The sequence below is a fragment of the Petromyzon marinus genome, chromosome 43 (genome assembly GCF_048934315.1).
Source record: "Petromyzon marinus isolate PM22_M1 ecotype Great Lakes invasive population chromosome 43, UKy_Petmar_22M1.pri1.0, whole genome shotgun sequence".
In the NCBI taxonomy this organism is placed as follows: Eukaryota; Metazoa; Chordata; class Hyperoartia; order Petromyzontiformes; family Petromyzontidae; genus Petromyzon; species Petromyzon marinus.
In genome coordinates, this window is record NC_133709.1 from 11,065,230 (window position 1) to 11,086,700 (window position 21,471).

The 21,471-nt window shown below is 53.0% G+C and overlaps 1 protein-coding gene across 1 annotated transcript in view; it reads right to left on the minus strand.

Annotated features, from left to right (window-relative positions):
* Positions 1-3,366: 3,366 nt before the first annotated feature.
* Positions 3,367-21,471, minus strand: part of PTCD3 (pentatricopeptide repeat domain 3) — a 54,585-nt gene continuing 36,480 nt past the window's right edge. Inside the window, exons 17-24 of the mRNA XM_032970063.2 lie at positions 17,811-17,914; positions 14,792-14,873; positions 12,592-12,682; positions 11,337-11,422; positions 9,234-9,394; positions 6,105-6,146; positions 5,449-5,607; positions 3,367-4,248 (exon numbers count right to left, since the gene is read on the minus strand). Of these exons, the coding sequence (XP_032825954.2) occupies positions 4,155-4,248; positions 5,449-5,607; positions 6,105-6,146; positions 9,234-9,394; positions 11,337-11,422; positions 12,592-12,682; positions 14,792-14,873; positions 17,811-17,914 (819 nt within the window). The 3' untranslated portion in view covers positions 3,367-4,154. The remainder of the gene's footprint in view (positions 4,249-5,448; positions 5,608-6,104; positions 6,147-9,233; positions 9,395-11,336; positions 11,423-12,591; positions 12,683-14,791; positions 14,874-17,810; positions 17,915-21,471) is intronic.

A 21,471-nucleotide genomic window follows, 5' to 3' on the forward strand; every position in this document is an offset into this window, starting at 1 on the left:
GTGTTGTGACGCAGAGTCTCACCACACCACGTTGTGTACGGTGGTGATGTGAGCGGAGTCCCACCACACCACGTTGTGTGGTGGTGTTGTGACGCGGTGAGGGGGAGGACGGTGTCACACCAGTTCGCCACCGTTACGGCAGGATCCTGTTGTTGTTGTGGCCAGAATCCTGTTGTTGTTGTGGCCAGCCAGTTGACTGCTACTGGCTGGCCTCCTTGTCTACCACCGCACTCTCCCTCCAACTCTCTCATCACACTCCCCTCCTCCTCCTCGTCTCCCGAGTCACACTCCCCTCCTCCTTATCTGCCTCGTCACACTCCCCTCCCTTTGCCCGTCTCCATCACACTCCCCCTCGTCTCCCTCCTATCTCTCGTCTCATTCCGCTGCCTCCTTATTCCCCGTCTCCCTCCCCTCGACTTGCCGCACCACCGTGAACAATGATTTTCCGCACAACAAACGGCGCTTGCGCTGGGTGGGACGCGCGCGTGCCGGATGGGCGTGGGGCCGATTGCCAGAGGCCCGGCATTGGAGCGGGTCTCTGTGTGAGTCTATGGGTCTCTGTGCGAGTCTGTGGGTCTCTGTGTCTATGGGTCTCTGTGCGAGTCTATGGGTCTCTGTGTCTATGGGTCTCTGTGCGAGTCTATGGGTATCTGTGTGAGTCTACGGGTCTCTGTGTGAGTCTGAGTCTCTGTGTGAGTCTATGGGTCTCTGTATGAGTATATGGGTCTGTGTGAGTCTATGGATCTGTGTGAATCTATGGGTCTCTGTGTGAGTCTACGGGTCTCTGTGTCTATGGGTCTGTGTGAGTCTATGGGTATCTGTGCGAGTCTACGGGTCTCTGTGTGAGTCTATGGGCCTTTGTGTGAGTCTACGCGACTCTGTGTGAGTCTGAGTCTCTGTGTGAGTCTATGGGTCTCTGTGTGAGTATATGGGTCTCTGTGTGAGTCTGAGTCTTTGTGTGAGTCTATGGGTCTGTGCGAGTCTACGGGTCTGTGTGAGTCTACGGATCTCTGTGTGAGTCTATGGGTCTCTGTGTGAGTCTACGGGTCTCTTGTGTCTATGGGTCTCTGTGTGAGTCTGTGGGTATCTGTGTGAGTCTACGGGTATCTGTGTGAGTCTACGGGTCTCTGTGTGAGTCTACGGGTCTCTGTGTGTATGGGTCTCTGTGTGAGTCTATGGGTCTTTGTGCGAGTCCATAGGTCTCTGTGCGAGTCTATGGGTCTCTGTGCGAGTCTACGGGTCTTTGTGCGAGTCTATGGGTCTGTGTGAGTATATGGGTCTCTGTGTGAGTCTGAGTCTCTGTGTGAGTCTATGGGTCTCTGTGTGAGTATATGGGTCTGTGTGAGTCTATGGGTGTCTGTGTGAGTCTACGGGTCTGTGTGAGTCTACGGATCTCTGTGAGTCTATGGTCTCTGTGTGAGTGAGTCTGTGTGAGTCTACAGGTCTCTGTGTGAGTCTATGGGTCTCTGTGTGAGTCTGAGCCTTTGTGTGAGTCTACGGGTCTCTGTGTGAGTCTATGTGTGAGTCTATGGGTCATTGTGTGAGTCTACGGGTCTCTGTGTGAGTCTATGGGTATCTGTGCGAGTCTATGGGTCTCTGTGTGAGTCTATGAGTCTTTGTGAGTCTACGGGTCTCTGTGTGAGTCTATGGGTATGTGTGAGTCTATGGGTATCTGTGAGTCTACGGGTCTCTGTGTGAGTCTATGGGTCTCTCCACGTTGTTAGGAGAGATCTGTGCGGCTGTAGGTGGCAAGTCTGTGGGTTTTTTGTGCGAGTCTATGGGTCTGTGCGAGCGTGGGTTTCTGTCCAAGTCTGTGGGTCTCTGAGCCTATGTAAGTCTATGGGTCTCTGTGCGAGACCCGTAGACTACTGTGTGAGTCTACGAGTCTCTTGTGTCTATGGGTCTCTGTGTGAGTCTGTGGGTATCTGTGTGAGTCTACGGGTATCTGTGTGAGTCTACGGGTCTCTGTGTGAGTCTACGGGTCTCTGTGTGTATGGGTCTCTGTGTGAGTCTATGGGTCTTTGTGCGAGTCCATAGGTCTCTGTGCGAGTCTATGGGTCTCTGTGCGAGTCTACGGGTCTTTGTGCGAGTCTATGGGTCTGTGTGAGTATATGGGTCTCTGTGTGAGTCTGAGTCTCTGTGTGAGTCTATGGGTCTCTGTGTGAGTCTATGGGTCTCTGTGTGAGTCTATGGGTCTCTGTGTGAGTCTATGGGTGTCTGTGTGAGTCTACGGGTCTGTGTGAGTCTACGGATCTCTGTGAGTCTATGGTCTCTGTGTGAGTGAGTCTGTGTGAGTCTACAGGTCTCTGTGTGAGTCTATGGGTCTCTGTGTGAGTCTGAGCCTTTGTGTGAGTCTACGGGTCTCTGTGTGAGTCTATGTGTGAGTCTATGGGTCATTGTGTGAGTCTACGGGTCTCTGTGTGAGTCTATGGGTATCTGTGCGAGTCTATGGGTCTCTGTGAGTCTATGAGTCTTTGTGAGTCTACGGGTCTCTGTGTGAGTCTATGGGTATCTGTGAGTCTACGGGTCTCTGTGTGAGTCTATGGGTCTCTCCACGTTGTTAGGAGAGATCTGTGCGGCTGTAGGTGGCAAGTCTGTGGGTTTTTTGTGCGAGTCTATGGGTCTGTGCGAGCGTGGGTTTCTGTCCAAGTCTGTGGGTCTCTGAGCCTATGTAAGTCTATGGGTCTCTGTGCGAGTCTACGGGTCACCGTGTGAATCTATGGGTCTCTGTGCGAGTTTACGGGTCTCTGTGTGAGTCTATGGGTCACCGTGTAAGACTATGGGTCTCAATGTGAGTCTATGAGTCTCTGTGTGGGTTTCTGCGAGTCGATGGGTTTGTGACAGTCAGTGGGTCTCTGTGTGAGTCGATGGGTCTCGATGCGAGTCCAGCAGAGCAATGCATGGCGGGAGACTGTCAGCTCAGATCCTGGCAGGTCACCGTATCTCCACCGGAATCTCACGGAGTCTTCTTCTTTCATACAGCCGCTTATGGAGATGCAGAGAGCCAACAGCTACAATTTTTCCTATGCATGTGGTCAAGCCAGCAGATCACCGCGTCAGGCGCAGGAGCATAGCAGTGTATCAGGGGGGAATTGCACCGTTATACGTTGTACACGGTCCGGATAATCGCAGTCGCACCGTGTTCGCCGAAGGCAAGTGGAATTCCCGTTGGACCCTGGATAAGAAAATAGTTCTCAAACCTTTGCACTGTATGTACGAATGTGGCCGAATGAATGGTCACCTGAGCCTGAACGCGAACCCAGGCTTCTCAGCTGCGCTGGGCTCAGTGCCAGTCACGCGACTCGTGAGAGTCGCCGAAGCGACGCTTCACCGGGTGGACGAAGTGAAGACACGACCCGCTGCCGCTGCCGTTCACGTTTTAAATGAAGCCAAGAAAAGCCGACAGGGTGTGAAGTTCACGCGCCCAACCTGCTTGTAAAATACGATCATCACCATCGACTCACAACACCTAACCCGGCGGACTCCCGGAAGCTTGCTGCTGTGGGTGTGCGTGCTTGTGCGTGTGCGTGTGCGTGCATGAGTGTGTTGTCAGTCGACACGTGGCACCTGCTGGGTCTGCCCCGTGACCTCCTGCCCGCGGGCGTCACGACACTTCACGTGGCCTCAAGATGCACATGGCCTGGCACAAGCGTCGTGGTGACGTCACCGCCACTTAGTGGCGAATGGCGGTTGTTGTTGTTTGTTGAGTGTGTGCGTGAGTGTGTGAGTGTGTGTGTTGTTGTTGTTGTGAGTGTGTATGCATGCAGGTGTGCGTGAGTTTGTTGTTGTTGTGAGTGTTGTTGTTGTGAGTGTTGTTGTTGTGAGTGTTGTTGTTGTTGTGAGTGTTGTTGTTGTGAGTGTTGTTGTTGTGAGTGTTGTTGTTGTGAGTGTTGTTGTTGTGAGTGTGTTGTTGTGAGTGTTGTTGTGAGTGTTGTTGTTGTGAGTGTTGTTGTTGTTGTGAGTGTTGTTGTTGTTGTGAGTGTTGTTGTTGTTGTGAGTGTTGTTGTTGAGTGTTGTTGTGTGTTGTTGTTGTGAGTGTGTTGTTGTTGTGAGTGTTGTTGTTGTTGTGAGTGTTGTTGCTGTTGTGAGTGTTGTTGTTGTTGTGAGTGTTGTTGTTGTTGCTGTATGAATGGATGTGACGCCAGAGGTCCACGTCACTCCTTGTCGCTGTCACTGTCGTCACTGTCGTCGCTGCTGCTGCCGCCGCTGCTGCTGCCGCTGTCAGCCAACACCTTGTTCAGTGTCTCGCTGTTACACACACACACACACACAAAGACAAAGGTCCATCCCCGTATAGCCTTCACAGCGCGTTGGGTCAAGTGCTGTTAGCGAGCGGCACCTATGAAGACCGGCACGGTGCACGTGGGGGTTGGTGGCCAGAACCAAGTACTCGTTTAAGGCTGAGTTGACCTATTGAAGGTCTGGGACCGGTTCATATGAACGTCACTGATACTGCCCGAGGGTGGAACTCGGGTCGCCGGGTTTGTAGCAGAGTGCGCTAACCACTGCACCACCGCTCCCCCCCACACAACAGTAACAACAACAGCCGCCATTCGCCATTAAGTGGCGGTGACGTTACCACGGTGCTTGTGCCAGGCTAGGTGCACTTTGAGGACACGGGAAGTGTCGAACGCCCGCTGGCCAGGAGGCCACGCGACAGACTCTGGTGCCATAGGTTGACCGACTGAGATGACTGCTGGTGGTGTGTGGTGTGTGTGTGGTGTGTGTGTGTGGTGTGTGTGTGGTGTGTGTGTCTGTGGTGTGTGTGTCTGTGGTGTGTGTGTGGCGTGTGTGTGGCATGTGTGTGGTGTGTGTGGTGTGTGTGTGTGTGGTGTGTGTGGTGTGTGTGTGTGGTGTGTGTGGTGTGTGTGTGTGGTGTGTGTGTGTGTGTGTGGTGTGTGTGTGTGGTGTGTGTGTGGCGTGTGTGTGGCATGTGTGTGGTGTGTGTGTGGTGTGTGTGGTGTGTGTGTGTGTGGTGTGTGTGGTGTGTGTGTGTGGTGTGTGTGTGTGTGGTGTGTGTGGTGTGTGTGTGTATGTGGTGTGTGTGTGTGGTGTATGTGTGGTATGTGTGTGGTGTGTGTGTGGTGTGTGTGTGGTGTGGTGTGTGTGGTGTGTGTGTGGTGTGTGTGTGTGTGTGGTGTGTGTGTGGTGTATGTGTGGTATGTGTGTGTGTGGTGTGTGTGGTGTGTGTGTGGTGTGTGTGGTGTGTGTGTGGTGTGTGTGTGTGGTGTGTGTGTGGTGTGTGTGTGGTGTGTGTGTGGTGTGTGTGTGGTGTGTGTGTGTGTGGTGTGTGTGTGGAGTGATGGGTGAGCGAGGGACGATGGGCGGGTGGTGAGCAGGGTGAGTGGTGGTGGTGGTGAGCAGGGCGAGTGGCGGTGGTGAGCAGGGTGAGTGGCGGTTGCGGTTGCGGTGAGGAGGAGGAGGAGGAGGAGGTGGGGGGGGTCCCACCTCTGCGTGGGAGAGAGCTGCAGGCCGGCGAGGGCCGTGTGTGCCAGCGACCCTGCGCAGGCCAGCCCCAGGGCGGACGCAGCCTCCACCAGCGCCACTGCCTCCGCGTTCCAGCGCCCGCTCACCAGGTGAGCGAGCGCCTCCCGCAGCACGGCCTCACTGCGGAGGCAACGTCGGACGTCGATCGCCGCTCACCGGGTGCGAGGAGAGGGAGGGTCTCCGTGGCAACGGCGCCATTACCACCACCGCTGTTGACGTCGCCATCAATTACCGCTCGCCAGGCGAGAGCGGGTCTTCTCCATGGCAACAACATCATCGCTAACGTCATTAATCGCGCGCCTGATGTGCAACGCGGGCTCGCACATATACAAAGGCACGCAAAGGGGGCGGGTGGCCAGCACCACGCCCGGCCGCCTTTGTCTCCCCAGTGCTAGCGATGTTTACTACACACCGCAACCAGGGTACTCATTTGAGGCCGAGTCGACCTAGGGGAGCCCCGGGACCGGTTCAGATAATCGCCACCGACGTTGGTCGTGGGCGGGAGTCGAACTCGGGTTGCCGGGTTCGCAGCGCAGCTTAGGGCTAACCGCTGCGCCACCGCTCCCCGCGCACACGCAGGAGCGAGTGTGTGTCTCCTCGCGTGTGTGATCACTCACGTGGGTGCCAGGTTCCTCTGTTGGAAGAGCTGCAGGTGCTTCCTGAGGACCGAGACAGAGAGAGGGACGGGGGAGAGAGGGGAGAAGGAGAGGGAGTTGGGAGAGGGAAGGATGATAAGTGAGATTTAGATGTGGAGGGAGGATCAAAACCCGGGCTTGTAGCTTCAAGGGAGCCACCACCACGTGTTAGGGTGCCAGCGTAAATGTTAGCGAGTGAGTGCGTTAGTGAGTGAGTGTGTTAGTGAGCGTGTCAGTGAGTGTGTTAGCGAGTGTGTGTGTTAGTGAGTGTGTTAGTGAGTGTGTTAGTGTGTCAGTGAGTGTGTTAGCGAGTGTGTTAGTGTGTTAGTGAGTGTGTTAGTGAGTGTGTCAGTGAGTGAGCGTGTTAGTGAGTGTGTTAGTGAGTGAGTGTGTTAGTGAGTGTGTTAGCGAGTGAGCGTGTTAGTGAGTGTGTTAGTGAGTCAGTGTGTTAGTGAGTGAGTGTGTTAGCGAGTGAGTGTGTTAGCGAGCGAGTGTGTTAGCGAGTGAGTGTGTTAGCGAGTGAGTGTGTTAGTGAGTGTGTTAGTGAGTGAGTGTGTTAGTGAGTGTGTTAGTGAGTGAGCGTGTTAGTGATTGTGTTAGTGAGTGAGCGTGTTAGTGAGTGAGCATGTTAGTGCGTTAGTGAGTGAGTGTGTTCGTGAGTGAGTGTGTTAGTGAGTGTGTTAGCAAGTGAGTGTGTTAGTGAGTGAGTGTGTTAGCCAGTGAGTTAGCGAGTGAGTAAGTGAGTGTGTTAGTGAGTGAGTGTGTTAGTGAGTGTGTTAGCGAGTGAGTGTGTGAGTGAGTGAGCGTGTTAATGAGTGAGAGTGTTAGCGAGTGAGCGTGTTAGCGTGTGTTCTCGTGTGTTAGCGTGTTAGCGTGTGTTAGCGCGTGAGATAGCAGGCTTTCTCCGTGAGCGTGTGTGTGAGCGCATGCGTGCATGTGTTAGCGCGTGCGTAAGTGTGTGTTAGCGCGTGCGTAAGTGTGTGTTAGGGCGTGCGTAAGTGTGTGTTAGCGCGTGCGTAAGTGTGTGTTAGGGCGTGCGTAAGTGTGTGTTAGGGCGTGCGTAAGTGTGTGTTAGCGCGTGCGTAAGTGTGTGTTAGCGCGTGCGTAAGTGTGTGTTAGGGCGTGCGTAAGTGTGTGTTAGCGCATGCGTAAGTGTGTGTTAGGGCGTGCGTAAGTGTGTGTTAGCGCGTGCGTAAGTGTGTGTTAGGGCGTGCGTAAGTGTGTGTTAGCGCGTGCGTAAGTGTGTGTTAGGGCGTGCGTAAGTGTGTGTTAGGGCGTGCGTAAGTGTGTGTTAGCGCGTGCGTAAGTGTGTGTTAGCGCGTGCGTAAGTGTGTGTTAGGGCGTGCGTAAGTGTGTGTTAGCGCGTGCGTAAGTGTGTGTTAGGGCGTGCGTAAGTGTGTGTTAGGGCGTGCGTAAGTGTGTGTTAGCGCGTGCGTAAGTGTGTGTTAGCGCGTGCGTAAGTGTGTGTTAGGGCGTGCGTAAGTGTGTGTTAGCGCATGCGTAAGTGTGTGTTAGGGCGTGCGTAAGTGTGTGTTAGCGCGTGCGTAAGTGTGTGTTAGGGCGTGCGTAAGTGTGTGTTAGCGCGTGCGTAAGTGTGTGTTAGGGCGTGCGTAAGTGTGTGTTAGGGCGTGCGTAAGTGTGTGTTAGCGCGTGCGTAAGTGTGTGTTAGCGCGTGCGTAAGTGTGTGTTAGGGCGTGCGTAAGTGTGTGTTAGCGCGTGCGTAAGTGTGTGTTAGGGCGTGCGTAAGTGTGTGTTAGGGCGTGCGTAAGTGTGTGTTAGCGCGTGCGTAAGTGTGTGTTAGCGCGTGCGTAAGTGTGTGTTAGGGCGTGCGTAAGTGTGTGTTAGCGCATGCGTAAGTGTGTGTTAGGGCGTGCGTAAGTGTGTGTTAGCGCGTGCGTAAGTGTGTGTTAGGGCGTGCGTAAGTGTGTGTTAGCGCGTGCGTAAGTGTGTGTTAGGGCGTGCGTAAGTGTGTGTTAGGGCGTGCGTAAGTGTGTGTTAGCGCGTGCGTAAGTGTGTGTTAGCGCGTGCGTAAGTGTGTGTTAGGGCGTGCGTAAGTGTGTGTTAGCGCGTGCGTAAGTGTGTGTTAGGGCGTGCGTAAGTGTGTGTTAGGGCGTGCGTAAGTGTGTGTTAGCGCGTGCGTAAGTGTGTGTTAGCGCGTGCGTAAGTGTGTGTTAGGGCGTGCGTAAGTGTGTGTTAGCGCATGCGTAAGTGTGTGTTAGGGCGTGCGTAAGTGTGTGTTAGCGCGTGCGTAAGTGTGTGTTAGGGCGTGCGTAAGTGTGTGTTAGCGCGTGCGTAAGTGTGTGTTGGCGCGTGCGTGAGTGTGTGTTAGCGCGTGCGTGCGTGTGTTGGCGCGTGCGTGAGTGTGTGTTAGGGCGTGCGTGCGTGTGTTGGCGCGTGCGTGAGTGTGTGTTAGCGCGTGCATGTGTGTGTGTTGGCGCGTGCTTGAGTGTGTGTTGGCACGTGTGTGTGTGTTAACGCGTGCATGAGTGTGTGTTGGCGCGTGCGTGAGCGTGTGTTAACGTGTGCGTGACTGTGTGTTAGCGCGTGAGCGTGTGTTAACGCGTGCGTGAGTGTGTTAACGCGTGCGTGAGTGTGTGTTAACGCGTGCGTGACTGTGTGTTGGCGCGTGCGTGACTGTGTGTGAGCGCGTGCGTGAGTGTGTGTTGGCACGTGCGAGTGTGTGTGAGCGCGTGCGTGAGTGTGTGTTAGCGCGTGCGTGCGTGTGTAAGCGCGTGCGTGAGTGTATGTTAGCGCGTGCGTGAGTGTGTGTTAGGGCGTGCATGTGTGTGTGTTGGCACGTGTGTGTGTGTTAACGCGTGCATGAGTGTGTGTTGGCGCGTGCGTGAGCGTGTGTTAACGCGTGCATGACTGTGTGTTAGCGCGTGCGAGTGTGTTGGCGAGTGCGTGTGTGTTGGCGCGTGCGTGAGTGTGTTAACGCGTGCGTGACTGTGTGTTGGCGCGTGCGTGAGTGTGTGTTAACGCGTGCGTGACTGTGTGTTGGCGCGTGCGTTACTGTGTGTTGGCACGTGCGAGTGTGTTGGCACGTGCGAGTGTGTTGGCACGTGCGTTACTGTGTGTTGGCACGTGACTGTGTGTTGGCACGTGCGTTACCAGGCTTTCTCCGTGAGGCCCGCACGGACCAGCAGCTGTGTGGCCTGCTCCAGGGACCGGGCCGTCCACCGGAGGCCCAGAGGCCTACGCGCCTCCTCCTGCGGCTGGGGTGACATTCGCTGGGACACCTCTAGCACCACGGCGGAAAGAGCAGCCTGCACCTGCACGCACGCAGAGACAAAGGTCCCCCAGGTGGCCCACGCAGACCGGTCAGGGCAAGAGCTCCGTGTTTACATACCGCGCCGGGTTCTCGTTCAAGGCTGAGTCGACCTAGGGGAGGCCCGAGGTTGGTTCAAATATTTTGCCCCGACAGTCTGTCAAGGCTATATCTGTGTGTGTGTGTGGTTGACACTGTAGTTGTGTGTGTGTGGTTGACACTGTGGTTGTGTGTGTGTGGTTGACAATGTAGTTGTGTGTGTGTGTGGTTGACACTGTAGTTGTGTGTGGTTGACACTGTAGTTGTGTGTGTGTGGTTGACACTAGTTGTGTGTGGTTGACACTGTAGTTGTGTGTGTGTGGTTGACACTGTAGTTGTGTGTGTGTGGTTGACACTGTGGTTGTGTGTGTGTGGTTGACACTGTAGTTGTGTGTGTGTGGTTGACACTGTAGTTGTGTGTGTGTGGTTGACACTGTAGTTGTGTGTGTGGTTGACACTGTGGTTGTGTGTGTGTGGTAGACACTGTAGTTGTGTGTGGTTGACACTGTAGTTGTGTGTGTGTGGTTGACACTGTGGTTGTGTGTGTGTGGTTGACACTGTAGTTGTGTGTGTGTGGTTGACACTGTAGTTGTGTGTGTGTGGTTGACACTGTAGTTGTGTGTGTGTGGTTGACACTGTAGTTGTGTGTGTGTGGTTGACACTGTAGTTGTGTGTGTGTGGTTGACACTGTAGTTGTGTGTGGTTGACACTGTAGTTGTGTGTGTGTGGTTGACACTGTGGTTGTGTGTGGTTGACACTGTGGCTGTGTGTGTGTGGTTGACACTGTGGTTGTGTGTGTGTGGTTGACACTGTAGTTGTGTGTGTGTGGTTGACACTGTAGTTGTGTGTGTGTGGTTGACACTGTAGTTGTGTGTGTGTGGTTGACACTGGAGTTGTGTGTGGTTGACACTGTAGTTGTGTGTGTGTGGTTGACACTAGTTGTGTGTGTGTGGTTGACACTGTGGTTGTGTGTGTGTGTGGTTGACACTGTGGTTGTGTGTGTGTGGTAGACACTGTAGTTGTGTGTGTGTGGTTGACACTGTAGTTGTGTGTGTGTGGTTGACACTGTAGTTGTGTGTGTGTGGTTGACACTGTAGTTGTGTGTGTGTGGTTGACACTGTAGTTGTGTGTGGTTGACACTGTAGTTGTGTGTGTGGTTGACACTGTGGTTGTGTGTGGTTGACACTGTGGCTGTGTGTGTGTGGTTGACACTGTGGTTGTGTGTGTGTGGTTGACACTGTAGTTGTGTGTGTGTGGTTGACACTGTAGTTGTGTGTGTGTGGTTGACACTGTAGTTGTGTGTGTGTGGTTGACACTGGAGTTGTGTGTGGTTGACACTGTAGTTGTGTGTGTGTGGTTGACACTAGTTGTGTGTGTGTGGTTGACACTGTGGTTGTGTGTGTGTGTGGTTGACACTGTGGTTGTGTGTGTGTGGTAGACACTGTAGTTGTGTGTGTGTGGTTGACACTGGAGTTGTGTGTGGTTGACACTGTAGTTGTGTGTGTGTGGTTGACACTGTAGTTGTGTGTGTGGTTGACACTGTAGTTGTGTGTGTGTGGTTGACACTGGAGTTGTGTGTGGCTGACACTGTAGTTGTGTGTGGTTGACACTGTAGTTGTGTGTGTGTGGTTGACACTGTAGTTGTGTGTGTGTGGTTGACACTGTGGTTGTGTGTGTGTGGTTGACAATGTAGTTGTGTGTGGTTGACACTGTAGTTGTGTGTGTGTGTGTGGTTGACACTGTAGTTGTGTGGTTGACACTATAGTTGCGTGTGTGTGGTTGACACTGTAGTTGTGTGTGTGGTTGACACTGTGGTTGTGTGTGGTTGACACTGTAGTTGTGTGTGTGTGGTTGACACTGTAGTTGTGTGTGTGTGGTTGTTGTGCGTGCATGTGGTTGGTGATTACCGTTGGGCTGTGTTTTTCTCGTGCCATCACAGCCAAAGCTTCCTCCACCACATCCTTCCGCTCAGAGTGACCAAACATCTTGACATCTGTACACACGCACGCACACACACACACGCACGCACACGCACGCATGCACACACACGCATGCATGCACGCACACACACGCACGCACTCGCATGCAAGCACAAACGCACGCACGCACACATGCACGCACGCACTCGCACACACGCACGTACACATGCACGTACACACGCACACACGCCCGCACACACGCACGCGCGCATACACGCACGCATGCACGCGCACACACACACGCGCGTACACGCACGCACACACACGCAAACGTGCACCACCACACGTGCATTATACAACAGCCGCTGCCATTCGCCACTAAGCGGCGGTGGAAATCACCACGATGCTTGTGCCAGGCTGGGTGCATTTTGAGGCAGTCGTGTGAAGTGTGGACGGCTCTCGCTGCTGGCAGGTGGCTGGTGGTGTGTGCGCATAATTCACAGAGACCACCGCACAGCACACGTGTGTGTGTGTGTGGGGAGCGGTAGAGGAGGCTCATGAAGGACGCTACAGGGCAATTGGAGGAACAACCGAGGGCAGAGGAGCGATGATCACAGCAACGAGCGGAGCGCCGGGGTACAGCCGGGTGCATCTACCAGTCATCTGCGTAAGCCAACCCATGGCACCCGGGTCTATCCCGTGACCTCCTGTTGGCGAGCCTTCGACATTTCACGCGGCCTCAAAGTGCACGTAGCCTGTCACCCAGCGGCGAATGTCGGGTATTAGTCTTGGTATTGGAGCGGTGGTGCAGCGGTTAGCGCTACGCTGCGCTCCGAACCCAACCACCCGAGTGACGATTGCCTGGACCAGTCCTGGGCCTCCCCTAGGTCGACTCAGCCTCAAATGAGTAACTGGTGCGGTGTGTCAACATTAGTCTTGGTATTGGAGCGGTGGTGCAGCGGTTAGCGCTACGCTGCGCTCCGAACCCAACCACCCGAGTGACGATTGCCTGGACCAGTCCTGGGCTTCCCCTAGGTCGACTCAGCCTCAAATTGAGCACCTGGTGCGGTGTGTCAACATCGCCACTGGGGAGACAAAGGTGGCCGGGCGTGGCGCTGGCAACCCGCCCCCTCGTGCGCTGTTCCCGGCCTTCATAGGTGCTACTTGCCAACAGCACTTGCTCCAAGTCCTGTTAAAGGCTACACGGGGGATCTTTGTCTTTGTGTGTGTGTGTGTGCCGCACCCTGCCACACAGAGGGAATGAGGTCGACTCTGGAGTTCATGTCCAGTGCCTGGATCAGCTCCACCATGATGCGCGAGCTGGGGAAGCTGCTCTGTGCGCGGCACAACAACATCAACAACAACAACAACATCAACAACATCAACAACAACATCAACAACAACATCAACAACATCAACAACAACATCAACAACAACATCAACAACATCAACAACATCAACAACATCAACACACCATCATCACAGCATCAACAACATCAACAACATCAACAACAACAACATCAACAACATCAACACACCATCATCAACAACATCAACAACATCAACAACATCAACAACATCAACAACAACATCAACAACATCAACAACATCAACACACCATCAACACAGCATCAACACACCATCATCACAACATCGGCAACAACATAATCGCATCACAATATTAGCAACAACAATATGAAAACATCATCACACCAACAACATGAACAACGTCACAACATCAACAACGTCGTAACATCATCACATCAACAAAGCATCAACCCCACGACGGCATCAACATAACGTCAACGTGACAACACAAACACGACACCATCAACGCAACAGCATCTGCACAATGTCAACACGAATGTCAGCACGACAACATCAACACGCGCACGTGTTCATGACAAGGTGGACCAGGCGCGGTTGTAACAACAGCCAAACCCTCGATTACCCGTGGTGACGAACGTTGTGACGGTTGTTGTTGTTGTTGCTGCACGTGAGAAACCACGCGTTTAAAACCATCACCTACTTTTGTTATTTTACCAGGGTAAGGCCCCAGTTGAGGTGCGTAGCGGCGACGGTGAGTGCCAGGCACGTGTGCCGTGGGTGGCCCTGCTGTTATCATTAACGTCACAATGACGCTCGCTTGACCCAGCAAGGCCTCGCCGAGACTCGTCGTTCTGGGGGCTCCTGTGAGGTGTTGCGCAGGAGGGGGCAGGCGATGTTGCTGCTGCTGCTGCTGATGCTTGGTCCCTACTGGACATTTGTGAATTTGGGGTTCGTCGCTCATCGGATTTCTCCCGCGTAAAGATTCTGCTTCTGAGTGACTTGCGGGGTAAATCTTACAGCCATTGAAACTCAACTATTTTTTTATTTTTATTTTACCACGCAAGGTAACCACTTGAGCGATGGAGCTCTCTTTCAGAAGCGACCTGACATGGGGAGAGAGAGACACGCAAACTCCAAATATACAGCAGCAGCAGGCGTCAGGGTCGGGATTGAACCCACGACCTCCTGCACACCAGGCGGGGTAGTTAACATCTCCTAGCCACAGTGATGATGATGAGAGAGACACGCAGACTCGGTCTTGTTGTGGTGGTTGTGGTGTTTGTTGTGGTTATGGTGTGTGGTGTGGTTGTGGTTAGTGTTTGTAGCAGTTGTGGTTGGTGTGGTAGTCGTATGGTTGTGGTGTGGTTGTGGTGTCGTTATGGTATGATTGTGTTGTGGTTGTGCGTGTGGTTGCTCTTTGCAGAGGCTGTGGAGTGGTTGTGTGTGGTGTGGTTGTATGTGGTGCGGTTGTGGTGTGGTTGGTGTTTGTAGTGGTTGTGGTGTGGTTGTGTGTAGTGTGGTGTGGTTGTGGTGTGGTTGGTGTGTGTAGTGGTTGTGGTGTGGTTGTGGTGTGGTTGTGGTGTCGTTGTGGTGTGGTTGGTGTTTGTAGTGGTTGTGGTGTGGTTGTATGTGGTGTGGTTGTGGTGTGGTTGGTGTTTGTAGTGGTTGTGGTGTGGTTGCATGTGGTGTGGTTGTATGTGGCGTGGTTGTGTGTGGTGTGGTTGTGGTGTTTGTAGTGATTGTGGTGTGGTTGTGTGTGGTGTGGTTGTATGTGGTGTGGTTGTGTGTGGTGTGGTTGTGTGTGGTGTGGTTGGTGTTTGTAGTGGTTGTGGTGTGGTTGTATGTGGTGTGGTTGTGGTGTGGTTGTGGTGTGGTTGGTGTTTGTAGTGGTTGTGGTGTGGTTGTGTGTGGTGTGGTTGTATGTGGTGTGGTTGTGGTGTGGTTGTGGTGTGGTTGGTGTTTGTAGTGGTTGTGGTGTCGTTGTGTGTGGTGTGGTTGTGTGTGGTGTGGCTGTATGTGGTGTGGTTGTGTGTGGTGTGGTTGCATGTGGTGTGGTTGTGTGTGGTGTGGTTGTGGTGTTTGTAGTGCGGTTGCGGTGCGGTTGCGTGGTTCACCGAGGGGATGAAGTATCGCTTGTAGAACTCCATGATGGTCTCCATGCTCTCCAGCTGACACAGCAGAGTGAAGAACCGGGAACTGCACACGGGGACACAAAGACACGGGGATTGAGAGACACGGGGATTGAGAGACACGGGGATTGAAAGACACGGGGACACACAGACACGGGGATTGAGAGACACGGGGATTGAGAGACACAGGGATTGAGAGACACGGGGACACAAAGACACGGGGATTGAGAGACATGGGGACACAAAGACACGGGGACACACAGACACGGGGATTGAGAGACACGGGGATTGAGAGACACGGGGACACACAGACACGGGGATTGAGAGACATGGGGACACAAAGACACGGGGATTGAGAGACACGGGGATTGAGAGACACGGGGACACAGAGACACGGGGGACACAGAGCCACAGAGACATGGGGACACGGGGATATGGGAACACGGAGACACAGGGCCATCGGGACACAGGGATATGGAGATATAGAGTCACGAGCACACGGGAATTTATAGACGCGGAGACACGGAGACACAGGGACACGGAGACATGGGAATTTAGAGACATAGAGACACAGGAATGTAGAGACATAGAGACACAGGAACAGGAATGTAGAGACATAGAGACACAGGAATGTAGAGACATAGAGACACAGGAATGTAGAGACAGAGACACAGGAATGTAGAGACATAGAGACACAGGAATGTAGAGACATAGAGACACAGGAATGTAGAGACATAGAGACACAGGAATGTAGAGACATAGAGACACAGGAATGTAGAGACATAGAGACACAGGAATGTAGAGACATAGAGACACAGGAATGTAGAGACATAGAGACACAGGAATGTAGAGACATAGAGACACAGGAATGTAGAGACATAGAGACACAGAAATGTAGAGACATAGAGACACAGGAATGTAGAGACATAGAGACACAGGAATGTAGAGACATAGAGACACAGGAATGTAGAGACATAGAGACACAGGAATGTAGAGACATAGAGACACGGGGACACAGAGACACAGGAATGTAGAGACATAGAGACACAGGAATGTAGAGACATAGAGACACAGGAATGTAGAGACATAGAGACACAGGAATGTAGAGACATAGAGACACAGGAATGTAGAGACATAGAGACACAGGAATGTAGAGACATAGAGACACAGGAATGTAGAGACATAGAGACACAGGAATGTAGAGACATAGAGACACAGGAATGTAGAGACATAGAGACACAGGAATGTAGAGACATAGAGACACAGGAATGTAGAGACATAGAGACATAGGAATGTAGAGACATAGAGACACGGGGACACAGAGACACAGGAATGTAGAGACATAGAGACACAGGAATGTAGAGACATAGAGACACAGGAATGTAGAGACATAGAGACACAGGAATGTAGAGACATAGAGACACAGGAATGTAGAGACATAGAGACACAGGAATGTAGAGACATAGAGACACAGGAATGTAGAGACATAGAGACACAGGAATGTAGAGACATAGAGACACAGGAATGTAGAGACATAGAGACACAGGAATGTAGAGACATAGAGACACAGGAATGTAGAGACATAGAGACACAGGAATGTAGAGACATAGAGACACAGGAATGTAGAGACATAGAGACACGGGGACACAGAGACACAGGAATGTAGAGACATAGAGACACAGGAATGTAGAGACATAGAGACACAGGAATGTAGAGACATAGAGACACAGGAATGTAGAGACATAGAGACACAGGAATGTAGAGACATAGAGACACAGGAATGTAGAGACATAGAGACACAGGAATGTAGAGACATAGAGACACAGGAATGTAGAGACATAGAGACACAGGAATGTAGAGACATAGAGACACAGGAATGTAGAGACATAGAGACACAGGAATGTAGAGACATAGAGACACAGGAATGTAGAGACATAGAGACACAGGAATGTAGAGACATAGAGACACAGGAATGTAGAGACATAGAGACACAGGAATGTAGAGACATAGAGACACAGGAATGTAGAGACATAGAGACACAGGAATGTAGAGACATAGAGACACAGGAATGTAGAGACATAGAGACACAGGAATGTAGAGACATAGAGACATAGGAATGTAGAGACATAGAGACACAGGAATGTAGAGACATAGAGACACAGGAATGTAGAGACATAGAGACACAGGAATGTAGAGACATAGAGACACAGGAATGTAGAGACATAGAGACACAGGAATGTAGAGACATAGAGACACAGGAATGTAGAGACATAGAGACACAGGAATGTAGAGACATAGAGACATAGGAATGTAGAGACATAGAGACACAGGAATGTAGAGACATAGAGACACAGGAATGTAGAGACATAGAGACACAGGAATGTAGAGACATAGAGACACAGGAATGTAGAGACATAGAGACATAGGAATGTAGAGACATAGAGACACAGGAATGTAGAGACATAGATACACAGGAATGTAGAGACATAGAGACACAGGAATGTAGAGACATAGAGACACAGGAATGTAGAGACATAGAGACATAGGAATGTAGAGACATAGAGACACAGGAATGTAGAGACATAGAGACACAGGAATGTAGAGACATAGAGACACAGGAATGTAGAGACATAGAGACACGGGGACACAGAGACACAGGAATGTAGAGACATAGAGACACAGGAATGTAGAGACATAGAGACACAGGAATGTAGAGACATAGAGACATAGGAATGTAGAGACATAGAGACACAGGAATGTAGAGACATAGAGACACAGGGACAGGGAGACACAGGGAGACACAGAGATAAGGGCACATGGAGGACATAGGGACACAGGGATATGGGGACACAGAGACATGGGAATTTACCTACACAAAGACACGGGGACGCAGGGATATGTGGACACGGAGACACGGGGAAACGGGCATATGCGGACACGGGGACATGGAGACATGGGGGAGACGCGGACACAAAGACACGGAGACACGGAGACTCTGCCTTACTAGTAAGCCGAGTGTTGTTGGGGGCTGAGGAACCGCCAGTTGTCGCCAGTCTCCAGGAGCTGGTTGAGTCGGTACGCGAGGTCCACGTCCTTCAGCATCAAGCACTGCGTACACAGCAAGCACAAAGACGCCCCGTGTAGCCCACACGCCGACCGGGGGCAAGTGCCGCTGGCGTGTCGTGGCCGGAGTGGCTGGTGTGTCTGGAGTGTCTGGAGTGTCTGGTGTGTCTGGTGTGTCTGGTGTGGCCGGCGTGTCTGGAGTGTCTGGTGTGTCTGGTGTGTCTGGAGTGTCTGGTGTGTCTGGTGTGTCTGGAGTGTCTGGAGTGTCTGGTGTGTCTGGAGTGTCTGGAGTGTCTGGTGTGTCTGGAGTGTCTGGTGTGTCTGGTGTGTCTGGTGTGTCTGGAGTGTCTGGAGTGTCTGGAGTGGCCGGTGTGTCTGGTGTGTCTGGTGTGTCTGGAGTGTCTGGTGTGTCTGGTGTGTCTGGAGTGTCTGGTGTGTCTGGTGTGTCTGGAGTGTCTGGTGTGTCTGGTGTGTCTGGTGTGTCTGGTGTGTCTGGTGTGTCTGGTGTGTCTGGTGTGTCTGGTGTGTCTGGTGTGTCTGGAGTGTCTGGAGTGTCTGGTGTGTCTGGTGTGTCTGGTGTGTCTGGTGTGGCCGGAGTGGCAAGTGTGTCTGGTGTGTCTGGTGTGTCTGGAGTGTCTGGTGTGTCTGGTGTGTCTGGTGTGTCTGGTGTGTCTGGTGTGTCTGGTGTGTCTGGAGTGTCTGGTGTGTCTGGTGTGTCTGGTGTGTCTGGAGTGTCTGGTGTGTCTGGTGTGTCTGGAGTGTCTGGTGTGTCTGGAGTGTCTGGTGTGTCTGGAGTGTCTGGTGTGTCTGGTGTGTCTGGAGTGTCTGGTGTGTCTGGAGTGTCTGGTGTGTCTGGTGTGTCTGGAGTGTCTGGTGTGTCTGGAGTGTCTGGTGTGTCTGGTGTGTCTGGTGTGTCTGGTGTGGCCGGTGTGTCTGGTGTGTCTGGAGTGTCTGGTGTGTCTGGAGTGTCTGGTGTGTCTGGAGTGTCTGGTGTGTCTGGAGTGTCTGGTGTGTCTGGAGTGTCTGGTGTGTCTGGAGTGTCTGGTGTGTCTGGTGTGTCTGGTGTGTCTGGTGTGTCTGGAGTGTCTGGTGTGTCTGGTGTGTCTGGTGTGTCTGGAGTGTCTGGTGTGTCTGGTGTGGCCGGTGTGTCTGGAGTGTCTGGTGTGTCTGGTGTGTCTGGTGTGTCTGGTGTGTCTGGAGTGTCTGGTGTGTCTGGAGTGTCTGGTGTGTCTGGAGTGTCTGGTGTGTCTGGTGTGTCTGGTGTGTCTGGAGTGTCTGGTGTGTCTGGAGTGTCTGGTGTGTCTGGAGTGTCTGGAGTGTCTGGTGTGTCTGGAGTGTCTGGAGTGTCTGGAGTGTCTGGAGTGTCTGGTGTGTCTGGAGTGTCTGGTGTGTCTGGAGTGTCTGGTGTGTCTGGTGTGTCTGGTGTGTCTGGAGTGTCTGGTGTGTCTGGAGTGTCTGGTGTGTCTGGAGTGTCTGGAGTGTCTGGTGTGTCTGGAGTGTCTGGAGTGTCTGGAGTGTCTGGTGTGTCTGGTGTGTCTGGAGTGTCTGGTGTGTCTGGTGTGTCTGGAGTGTCTGGTGTGTCTGGTGTGTCTGGTGTGTCTGGTGTGTCTGGAGTGTCTGGTGTGTCTGGAGTGTCTGGTGTGTCTGGAGTGTCTGGTGTGTCTGGAGTGTCTGGTGTGTCTGGAGTGGCCGGTGTGTCTGGTGTGTCTGGTGTGTCTGGTGTGTCTGGTGTGTCTGGAGTGTCTGGTGTGTCTGGTGTGGCCGGTGTGTCTGGTGTGTCTGGTGTGTCTGGAGTGTCTGGTGTGTCTGGAGTGTCTGGAGTGTCTGGTGTGTCTGGAGTGTCTGGTGTGTCTGGAGTGTCTGGTGTGTCTGGTGTGTCTGGTGTGTCTGGAGTGTCTGGTGTGGCCGGTGTGTCTGGTGTGTCTGGTGTGTCTGGAGTGTCTGGTGTGTCTGGAGTGTCTGGTGTGTCTGGAGTGTCTGGTGTGTCTGGTGTGTCTGGAGTGTCTGGTGTGTCTGGAGTGTCTGGTGTGTCTGGAGTGTCTGGAGTGTCTGGTGTGTCTGGTGTGTCTGGAGTGTCTGGTGTGTCTGGAGTGTCTGGTGTGTCTGGAGTGTCTGGTGTGTCTGGAGTGTCTGGTGTGTCTGGAGTGTCTGGTGTGTCTGGAGTGTCTGGTGTGTCTGGAGTGTCTGGTGTGTCTGGTGTGTCTGGTGTGTCTGGTGTGTCTGGAGTGTCTGGTGTGTCTGGAGTGTCTGGTGTGTCTGGAGTGTCTGGTGTGTCTGGTGTGTCTGGAGTGTCTGGTGTGTCTGGAGTGTCTGGAGTGGCCGGTGTGTCTGGAGTGTCTGGTGTGTCTGGAGTGTCTGGTGTGTCTGGAGTGTCTGGTGTGTCTGGAGTGTCTGGTGTGTCTGGAGTGTCTGGTGTGTCTGGTGTGTCTGGTGTGTCTGGTGTGTCTGGAGTGTCTGGTGTGTCTGGAGTGTCTGGAGTGTCTGGTGTGTCTGGTGTGTCTGGTGTGTCTGGTGTGTCTGGAGTGTCTGGTGTGTCTGGAGTGTCTGGTGTGTCTGGAGTGTCTGGTGTGTCTGGAGTGTCTGGTGTGTCTGGAGTGTCTGGTGTGTCTGGAGTGTCTGGTGTGTCTGGTGTGTCTGGTGTGTCTGGAGTGTCTGGTGTGTCTGGTGTGTCTGGTGTGTCTGGTGTGTCTGGTGTGTCTGGTGTGTCTGGAGTGTCTGGAGTGTCTGGTGTGTCTGGAGTGTCTGGTGTGTCTGGTGTGTCTGGTGTGTCTGGTGTGTCTGGAGTGTCTGGTGTGTCTGGAGTGTCTGGTGTGTCTGGAGTGTCTGGTGTGTCTGGAGTGTCTGGTGTGTCTGGAGTGTCTGGTGTGTCTGGAGTGTCTGGTGTGTCTGGTGTGTCTGGTGTGTCTGGAGTGTCTGGTGTGTCTGGAGTGTCTGGAGTGTCTGGTGTGTCTGGTGTGTCTGGTGTGTCTGGTGTGTCTGGAGTGTCTGGTGTGTCTGGTGTGTCTGGTGTGTCTAGAGTGTCTGGTGTGTCTGGAGTGTCTGGTGTGTCTGGAGTGTCTGGTGTGTCTGGAGTGTCTGGTGTGTCTGGTGTGTCTGGTGTGTCTGGTGTGTCTGGTGTGTCTGGAGTGTCTGGAGTGTCTGGTGTGTCTGGTGTGTCTGGTGTGTCTGGAGTGTCTGGTGTGTCTGGAGTGTCTGGTGTGTCTGGTGTGTCTGGTGTGTCTGGTGTGTCTGGAGTGTCTGGTGTGTCTGGTGTGTCTGGTGTGTCTGGAGTGTCTGGTGTGTCTGGAGTGTCTGGTGTGTCTGGAGTGTCTGGTGTGTCTGGAGTGTCTGGTGTGTCTGGTGTGTCTGGTGTGTCTGGAGTGTCTGGTGTGTCTGGTGTGTCTGGAGTGTCTGGTGTGTCTGGTGTGTCTGGTGTGTCTGGTGTGTCTGGAGTGTCTGGTGTGGCCGGAGTGTCTGGTGTGTCTGGTGTGTCTGGAGTGTCTGGTGTGTCTGGTGTGTCTGGAGTGTCTGGAGTGGCCGGTGTGTCTGGAGTGTCTGGAGTGTCTGGAGTGTCTGGTGTGTCTGGTGTGTCTGGTGTGTCTGGTGTGTCTGGTGTGTCTGGA